General features: G+C 48.0%; 2 protein-coding genes across 3 annotated transcripts in view; one reads left to right on the forward strand and one right to left on the reverse strand.

Moving 5' to 3' along the window:
* Khnyn (KH and NYN domain containing) overlaps nt 1-9,058 on the forward strand; it is a 13,969-nt gene extending 4,911 nt beyond the window's left edge. Inside the window, exons 6-8 of one of the 2 annotated variants that reach the window (XR_003834803.1) lie at nt 4,261-4,428; nt 4,556-4,657; nt 5,133-9,058. Coding sequence is in view for 1 of the 2 variants with exons in the window: in XM_021181344.1 (XP_021037003.1) it covers nt 4,261-4,368; nt 4,556-4,657; nt 5,133-5,382 (460 nt within the window). In the remaining variant the exon portion in view is untranslated. The remainder of the gene's footprint in view (nt 1-4,260; nt 4,429-4,555; nt 4,658-5,132) is intronic. The other variant, XM_021181344.1, reaches the window with a different exon arrangement.
* Nucleotides 7,561-9,710, reverse strand: part of Sdr39u1 (short chain dehydrogenase/reductase family 39U member 1) — a 3,128-nt gene continuing 978 nt past the window's right edge. Inside the window, exons 4-6 of the mRNA XM_021181345.1 lie at nt 9,458-9,579; nt 8,514-8,657; nt 7,561-8,280 (exon numbers count right to left, since the gene is read on the reverse strand). Coding sequence (XP_021037004.1) covers nt 7,871-8,280; nt 8,514-8,657; nt 9,458-9,579 — 676 coding nt within the window. The 3' untranslated portion in view covers nt 7,561-7,870. The remainder of the gene's footprint in view (nt 8,281-8,513; nt 8,658-9,457; nt 9,580-9,710) is intronic.

Raw genomic sequence — 9,710 nt, forward strand, 5'->3', positions numbered from 1 at the left:
CTCAGTGGTTAAGAGCATTGATTGTTCTTCCAGAGGTCCTGAGTTCAATTCCCAGCAACCACATGGTGGCTCACAACCATCTGTAATGGGATCCGATGCCCTCTTCTGATGTGTCTGAAGACAGCTACAGTGTACCCATATGCATAAAACAAATAACTCTTTTTTAAAAAAAAGCAACTTTAAGAAGGATAACTTTAGCTCCTAGTTTCAGGTTACTGTCCGGCGGTTCAGGTTACAGTCCACCATAGCTGGGAAATCACAGTAACAGGAACTTAAGGGAACCGGTCACATCACACCCATAATCAGGAACAAGGAGCCATGAATGCATACATGATAGTGCTCAGCTCACTTCCTATAGGATCCGGGATCTGCTGCCTAGGGAATGGTGCCACTCACAGTGGATGGATCTTTCCATTTTAATTAACGACATTCTTACAGATCACTTGCTCCAGACAGTCCTTCATTGTGAATGCTTCTCAGGAGATTCCAGATTGTAGTAGGTTGACAATTAAAAGCTAACCAGCAGAGTGATTATATGTTTTATCTTTCCAGATATTTAGTCTTTACTTCTGAGAAGTAGCTAGTATTTTACAAAAGGTGCCTCACTTTCTTTGTGTCTTAGTTAGGTTTCTGTTGCTGTGATACATGCCGTGATCCTAAGAAGTGTGAGGAGGAAGGGTTTTAGCTCATCATAAACTTTCAGGCAATAGTCACCTCTGATGGGAGGTCAGGGCAGAAACCTGGAGGCAGGGATTGGTGCAGAGACTGCAGAGGTGCGCTATTTACTGACATGCGCAGCCGGCTCTCTTTTTCTTCTTTCTTTAAAGATTTATTTATATGAGTACACTGTCACTGTCTTCAGACGCATCAGAAGTGGGCATCGGATCCCATTACACATGGTTGTGAGCCACCTTGTGGTCGCTGAGAATTGAACCCAGGACCTCTGGAAGAGCAGTCAGTGCTGTTAGCTGCTGAGCCATCTCTCCAGCCCATCAGCTGGCTTTTTTATACCACCCAGGGCCACTTGCCTAGAGGTGGCACTGCCCAACATGGGCTGGTCCTTTCTTTATCAATTAACAATCAAAAAAATGTCCCCATACACTTGCCTACAGGCAATTTGATGAGTCATTTTTCTCAACTGAGGGTCCTCTTTCTAGATAACTATATTGTGTCAAGTTGAAAACAAAGCCAAAAAGCTCCCCTCCAAACCCAAAACCCAACCAGAACACTGCTGCTGCGACTGGGTCTTCTTTGGACAGGATCTCACTATGAAGCCCTGAGCCAGACTAGTGCTTCATCCATATAGGCCAGGTTGGCTTTGAGTTTGTGCTGCTTCTCCTGCTTCTGCCTCCTAAGTGCTGCTGTTTTGTTTTAGGCCTAGGTTTCAATATATCTTAGACAGTAACTTGTTGCCCATATCAGCATTGTAACAGAATTGATACTGGAGGCTGAGTCAGTTTTAATGCATAGTTCCGTAGAACCTGGTGGGTACATGATCTAACCTTGGAATTTTTCTTCACTATGGAAACATCATCGCAGTAGAGCACAGCAGGGCCTGGCAAATGACTGCCGCCGCAGAGCAGGGCGTCTCCTTACAGGAGAGCAGTAAACTGCTTAACTAGAAAACATCTCTGTATGTCACAGAGCATAGCATTCCCTTAGCTTGCTTCCCTACCACCTGTTCTCTGTACCACAATGCCTTTCGGATACTGACCACCCACTTCTAACTAGATGCCTGACTTGGAGAAAGAACTCTGGGGTGAGAGTTGGTCCAGGATCCTCTGTGAATCAAGCACTTCAGGGCCTGGGGGAAGGGAGCCCTATTGTGACTGCGTTTTACAGGAAGGAAGGGTTGTTCATTGAGAAGGATGTGGGATGGGCTGGATCTCTTTGACTTTAAAAGTCTAAAGTCTACCTACCACCTTGTGAATGTTACTGTGGGGCCTGGGCATGGTGGCAAATAATCTTTAATGCCAGTACTTGGGACATGGAGACAGAGGCAGAGGCAGAGGCAGAGGCAGAGGCAGAGGCAGAGGCAGAGGCAGAGGCAGAGGCAGAGGCAGGGAGATGAGTAGTTTGAGGTTGTTTTAGCTATTTGGTGAGTTGGAGGCAAGCCTAGACTATGTGACGTCCTATCTTGAAATAAAACAAAAAGAGAACAAAACAAGAGGACTACTAAAGTGGGCCTCAGGTGTCTTTAAAAATTTTTAAATTTTGGGTTGGAGAGATGGTTCAGAGGTTAGGTGCACTGGCTGATCTTCTAGAGGTTCTGAGTTCAGTTCCTAGCACTCACACGACAGTTCACAATCTTATGCCCTCCTCTGGTCTGTAGTCATACATTCAGACAGACAGAGCACCAGTATACATAAAAAACAAACCAAAAACCAACCAACCAACCAAACAAACAAAAATCCCCAAACCATCAAAAATCAAAACCAAAAGCACAAACCCTTAGAAACAATAACAAAAAACTTTGAAGTTTTATTTTTCTATTTATTTTTTGAGATACGGTCTCCCATAGCCTAGGCTGGGCCCAGGCTCAGTGAGTAACTGAGAATGACCTTGAACGGATTCCATTGTCTCCTCCTCCTGAGTGCTGCAGTTGCTGTTGCCACGCTCGGTTTATGTGGTCCTGGAGACTGAACCTAGGGCCTCGTGCATGCAGGCTGGGCACTCTACCAAGCAAGCCATATTGCCAGAAAGGAATCTCCTTAGGTGGCTTTCACTGTAAGGGCTTAGGATGCATTCGGAGACGGAGGGAATAGTTTAAGAAATTGAAGTCAGATAGCAGAGCATGTGTTAAGAGAGTAATCTGATTGTTGATCTTAGCTGGAGTTGAGGGCACTTGAGGGAATTCTGAGAGAGAGAAGACTGGAAGGGTGACATGGAGGCTCTTAGCTGCCAGGCCTGGACATGCGACCTTTAGGCGAAGTCTTTCACTTGGGCTGGGTTGGGCTGAAGGGCAGGTGTGGAAGAGCTCTGTGTAAGGGGAAGCAGGTGAGACTGGAGGACGGTGGGCAGTTAGGTAAGGCAAATGAATTGGTAGAAGGCTGGGCAGCAGTCTTAGTTTTAATGTCTGAATTATTAAGGTGGTTGTGGCCTTGGGAAGGAAGGCAGTGTGGGAAGTTCTTCAGTGGGAACTTTTCAGAGGATAAATGCAGGTTTGTGAGTGACGGGTGGGGTGGGAGAGAGTTAGAGCTAGCTCTTACTGGTTCTTAGTGTTGAGTGAAGGCTGTAGTGAATGGTGATATTGGAAGACTGCCTTGGGTTCTTCACTGTTTCTTCTCTAATCTCGCTCTGTGTCTAGTCAGTCACGTGTAGCTGGGTGATGCTGAGGTGAGAAGCTAACTGTGGAGGCACAGGCTGTGATCTCAGCCACTTGGGAGACTGAAGCAGGATGACTGAGAGTTCAAAGCCTACTTGGGCTACAGAGCAAATTCAAGGCTAGACCAAGTAACTTAGCAAGATCCTGTCTTTGATTTTTTTGTTTGTTTTTGGGACAGTTTCTCTCTATGTAGCCCTGGCTATCCTGGAACTATGTAGGCCAGGCTGGCTTAGAACTCACAGAGATTCACTTGTCTCTGCCTTCTGAGTGCTGGGATTAAAGGTGTATGCCACCATATCCTGCCTGTCGCCCTGCTCTGCCCCAACTTGTTGGTCTCTATCTCTGTCTGCCTGTCTATCATCTATGCATCTATGTATCTTATCATCTGTCTGTCTATCTATATCTAACCTACATTCATGTGCCTATTATCTGTCTGTCATCTATCTATCTATCTATCTATCTATCATCTATCTGTCGGTCTGCCTATTATATATCATCTATATGTTTCTATCAATCATCTATTTATCTATTATCTATCATGTATCTATGATCTGTCTATTATCTATTTGTCTGTTGGTCATCTACAGACATCTATCATCTATCATCAATCTTTGTATCTATCATCTGTGTCATCTATGTATCTATGAATCTATCTACCTATCTATCATCTATGTATGTATGTATGTACATATGTATGTATGTATCTATCATCTACCTACCTACATACCTACATACTATCTCAGTGGTAAAGCATTTGCTTAGGATGCATGAGGGTCTGGGCTCAATTCCCAAGAAGCCCTCCTCACCCTTCTTCAGTTAAGTAAATGAGTTTGGAGACTGACCTCCATCACCAGAAGTGGGTCATAGGTGCTGATATCTTACTGTGGGGTCAGCTCGTTGGAGAATCCCAGAATGGTGTCTGTGTTTTGAGACAGGTTCATGGTGAAGCTGGCTGAAGAAACGGATGGGATCATTGTCTCCAATGACCAGTTCCGGGATCTGGCTGAGGAGTCTGACAAGTGGATGGCGATCATCAGAGAGCGGTGAGAGAATAGGGCACCGGCTCACACCTTTCTCTAAACCAGCTCTTCTCTGGCCACTGGGTGAGAATCCTGGGGAAGGGCTTGAAGATGCCTCAAAGGATGATAGCCAGTAGCTCCTGGTGGTGCTGGTTCCAGACGCCTGGGAGGTAGCCAGGTCATCTCTGTGACGTCCTCTTTCCTCCTTTAGCCTGCTGCCCTTCACCTTTGTGGGGAACCTCTTCATGGTCCCAGATGACCCACTGGGGCGAAATGGCCCCACCCTGGATGAGTTCCTGAAGAAGCCAGTCAGGTAATGCTCCTGCTTCTGCAGGCAGCCTGTAGGTCTGCTCTTCTCTGAAGGATTGGAGGGTTGGATGGAGTGTCACAGCTTGGGCTGGCTTAATTCTGCAGTAGTCTTGAGTTTGCTGACCTGGCCTTTAAAACCTCCCCAGGGAGTCCTGGTACAAACCTTCATACTAGGTGGGGGAACTTTTATTTTCTCTTCTGGTCAGTGTGTTTGATGGAGCTATTTGGGAGGTGGTTGCATGTAGTGATAACTGTTTGTGCCCCACACCTTCCTTTGGCCCATTAACAAATGATTAAATAAGGACATCTCTTTAGGGTACTGTCTTCCAAGGCAGTTGGTACTGCCACTCAGTGGCCTGCTTAGGCAACTTCACAAATTCATTTCCTACAGCTAGAAATAGGTCCGCTTGGCTGGGGTTCCTGGAGGCCCAGTTTTTCCTCCAGAGTGCTTATTAGTTCTTATTCTGCTTTTTCTCCAGGAAACAGGGCTCTTCTAAGTCTCAGCAGCCCTCTAAAGGTTCCACAGAGCATGCCAATCAGCAGCAGGGGAAGGAAGTGGAGAGGAGCAATGGTGGCATTCGGAAGACCCGGGAGACAGAGCGGCTGCGGCGCCAGCTGCTCGAAGTGTTTTGGGGTCAGGACCACAAGGTGGACTTCATCCTGCAGCGGGAACCATACTGCCGGGATATTAACCAGCTTTCTGAGGCCCTGCTGAGTCTCAACTTCTGAGCCTTTCTGCCCTGCATAGCTGCTGCCCTATTAGAGTCAGCCTCCCCCAGCCCCGCCCCTTCTCTTACAGTCCCTCTGCTGCTCAGCCATGACCTAGACCCACTCTAAGATGGTGCTTTGGCCAGAGGAAGCACCAGAGAAGAGAATTTGAGTGTGGGAATACTCTTTGCCTGGGGTAGTTTGAGGTCAGGTCCTTAAAATGACTCAACCTGAGGAAGGACCACGAAGCCAGCTCTTAGGAGGTTTTGATCAGACTCAACTCCTCAACTCTGTCTTTAGAGAGGGCTTCTGTAAGGTGTAGAGGCTGTTCCTGGAGACTGCGCCTGTGGCTTTACTACCAAGTTCCTTAGTTGGAGGATAGGGTAGGCTGGAGGCAACAAAAAGGCTAAGCTGAGAAAGAAAGCACCCTCTGGCTGCTCCTCTGAGTGGTGGGATAGGCTGAGCTTTACCCTGGCGTGTCCAGAGGAATGCTGACTCCCAGAGGGGTCATAGCGCTAAGTGGGCTGTTGCAGTGGGCCAGCTGAGAACCAGAAGGCAGAGGCGGGCAGGCTTCCAGTCTCAGTTGTGCCTGCCTGTGACCTTGACAGAATTGCTTGGCCTTTACTTATGTCTATCCATCAGGCATAAAGATAACCCGAGGTTGAGGGAAATGAGAACAGAGAAGAAGGCTCCCATGAGGACCTGTACTTGGGTCATGGCTCAGGCGTGTCTGCCTGTGGCTGGCTGCTCAGGCTCCCTAGCCAGAACTTCACATTCAGAGATGTCCACTGTCCACTCCCTCGATGTTAACGCTGGGCTTTCAGTAGAACATGCCCTGTAAATGGCTGCATCCCTTTTCAGCGACCTTCGAAACGCACGTTAACAGAATAGTCAAGTCAGGGCGAATGGTTGCATTACTTAAATACTCTCAGGGCTCCTATAAATGGCAGCTGCTCAGTTGCATTTCAAGTGTTTGTTTACAGATTGACAAGGCCCTGGTTAAATCTTCTATCTGGTGTTGAGCCTATTCGCCAAACCCACGACGTCATGATTGGCAGTGACAGTATTAGTGGGATCTATCTAATATTTCCTTTATGGAAGACAGGTTTCTTTCGGCAAGACACACTGCTACCTTCTGTGTATGGGAAGCGGAAGCTGAAGCATCAGGATCGAGATACCTGATTGGTTACAGACCGACTCCATTGACCTGTCATGACAAGCTGTTTACATTCTAACTCCCACAAGTCATTGCTCTGTATCTGTTTGAACTCTGTCTGTGCCGGGGAATGTACTGTCTGCAAGGTGGCACACTCCTTACTTGGATGTGTTAAGCAGTTTCTTCTCTCGTGTAGTCTAACCTGCTTCTCTGTTACTTTTACCTTCCCCAGGAGTAATTTAGGGCTAGTCAACTTCTTAGAGGCCAGAGTCAGGTAGAGGTATAAAAAGGTAAGGCAGGTGCCACTGGGTTCATGTAGCAAGTCCCTGAATTAGATGCCTTTCTAGCTCTGACTTATTCCAAGTGACATGGAGTTAACTATGTGGCTCTCTGGGTCCCAGTGTCTTTGTCTGTTTCATTGGGTGATTTTCATTTCACACCAGATTGATTAGGTGTTGGGGACAAGTTGATTAGGGGAATGACAAGGGAGAAGAAGAGAGTGGTCTGGACTGGGGCTGGTAGAGCTGCCTTTTAAGCTTAGGATTGGTGTCTTCTCTTTTCTCTTGCCATGATGGTGGGTATGCAGAAGGCTGGGGTTATCTTCCCTTCCCTGAGGGCCCTGGAAGGCTGAATGTTCCTGAGAAGATGAGAGACCAAGCTTATAGAGGGACACTGACGTCTTACTGCAGTATGACAAGCCGGGACCTGTACGTGTTTATTATATTAACTCATGGCTGTTTGGTAAATGCTGAAGGCTAACCCACAGGGCCCTTTCTCCACTTTTGCTGGCATCCTCTGAACAGGTGGTCAGGGTGACACCAGAACTCACTGGAGATAGATCTTTATATATATCGTCTTTAATCTGTCATAAAACCTCATGTCTCACCAGTTCATTTGGAAAGAGAGACTGAGAAAGGAAAAGATGAGGAGAGATTGCATATTAAAACGTTCAGAACCCAGCTTAGGAGAAGAGCCATGTAGGGTAATAGTTCTTCAGATAATTCTAGGGGAAGATAAGCCAAAGAGACAGCTGAAGCCAGTGATCTAGCGACGACATATTCTATCTTTATTGCCGCAACTGTAGAACATTGTCTACACAGCATATAGGAGAACCAGGGCAACAATGTGACACAGAAGCCACAAGAAGTTGAAGAGGTGAAGGTTAGAATGAGATTATATCCTTGAGGCTGGAGTTTCTCAGATAGGGGTGGATCAACGAACATGGGAAGAAAGGGGGCGGGCAGAGTCTAAGACCCAGATGGCTTCTGATCTCAAGTGCAGGGGTCATCACCTGACCCACTTCTCAGAATGCAGGAGCAGGCCCCAGCTTCTGCCTTGGGGCTCCTTCTCTGCTCAGGCTACAACATCCTTCAAGGCAGCCCTCAGCTCTGGGAAGGAGTACTGGTAGCCAGTAGCCAGTGTCCGCCGAGGGACCACTTTCTGCCCTTCCAACAGCATGATGGCACGTTCTCCAAAGACTGCTCGTACCACAGTGCTGGGGACAGGTATGAAGGCTGGGCGGCCCAGGGCAGCACCCAAGGCCTGGGCAAACTCAGCATTGGTAGTTGTAGATGCTGGAGCCACTCCATTCAGGACTCCTTGGACGTGGTTTGCTTCAAGGGCATAATTCAGAATTCCTGCCAGGTCACCAATGTGTATCCAGGGGAAGAATTGGCGACCTGAACCGATGGGGCCTCCTAGGCCCAGGCGGAAGGGCAGAAGCATGTGGCTGATGGCGCCGCCTCCACGGCCCAGCACAACCCCTAAAGTAGAGAGGTGGTACAGGGAGGTTGCTTAGCCTTGAAAGTTTGCACGACTCTGCTTTCCCCTCTCCCTTCCTCACGGTCTTCCCGTGTGCACGTGGAGTGGGCAGAGTTGAGGGCTGTGGGGCTTTTGGGGATTTCCCCTCTGCTAGCTAAGGCAATGGTGTCCTCTCCCTGCAAGCTCAGCCCAGGAATCGTCCTCGCTGCCTGGTTCCCAGGCCCTTGGTCCTCACCTGAACGTACCACAACCTGGCGTGTAGACTCTCCAGGAAGCCTGGCTGCTGCTTCCCATTTGGTTACCAGGTTGGAGAAAAAGTCAAAATCCCCTCCTGGGCTGTCTTCATCATACTCCTTAGTCAGGCTTGGCTGGTAGTAAGCTGTCATGGAAGAGCGTTCGTTTGCTCTGGCGGTCCCTGGCCTGCTGGGCCCTTTGTAGTGAAAGGCTCCTTAGCCTCAGTCTCCTCTGCCCTTTGGGTTTCCACAGGAGAAGAAAGAACCAGAACAGTTTCCCCCTTGAGCTTCTCCGTGTGTCCATGCCTGAACATCTAGCTTTTGGCTGTCAGGCTGTGTCCAGAGGCCGCTCGCTAGCTTGTAGTGGGTAGGGACAGAAAAATAGGTGCTAAGCTGCTTGAACTCTACCATTCTTGACATCTGTGACTTTTTTTTTTTTTTTTTGGCAAGTTACTTCTCCGTATGAAAAAATTTGCATCCTCAGTATGGGAGTAACTGTACCTACCTCATAAAGTTGTAAGGATTAAATAATATGTATATAATAGTATGGTGGCTACTACTCATTTTAATTGTTTGTAATTGTGTCGTCTCAAAGGAGACACAACAAAGGGAGCTCTTCATAAAGAACTGCAGTGCAAAAAAGCAAGGGGTGTGGGAGTGGGGAGATGCCTTCAGCACTAGGACCCGTACCACACCTCTTTCTCTGAGGGCTCCCAATAAAGGCTCTCTAGTCAAGTACCCCACACCCGCACTCTGCCTTTCCACACCCATAAAGACCAGACTGTGACAGTACAGATCTGGATCAGGAAGAACCTGCAAGGCTGGAGGCCTAGGCAGTGACCCTGGGAAGGACCTGTGTTTCTGGTGCAAGCCCCAAGGGCCTCAACTGCTTGCTCTGTTCTCCCTGGCTCCGTTAATGTAAGAGGCTGGCGATTTGGGGGCATACCTACACCTGTGACTAGAATCCAAGCCTGAGGTGGGTGTGCAGCTTCAGTGATGGCTTTGGCTAGCAAGTGGGTGGTATCCAAGCGGCTGGTAAGAACCTCTTTTTGGAAGGTTTCATTCCATCTGCAGAGAAGATGAAAGAAAAGGTCGGAAGTGCAGACATGCACCTAGACCATATCCTCCCCACTCATCCGGCTCCCCTCCTAGTCAGCCAGTTGTCCTAAGCCTGTCTTTTTTTTTTTTTTTTTTTTTTT

The sequence above is a fragment of the Mus caroli genome, chromosome 14 (assembly GCF_900094665.2).
Source record: "Mus caroli chromosome 14, CAROLI_EIJ_v1.1, whole genome shotgun sequence".
Classification (NCBI taxonomy): domain Eukaryota; kingdom Metazoa; phylum Chordata; class Mammalia; order Rodentia; family Muridae; genus Mus; species Mus caroli.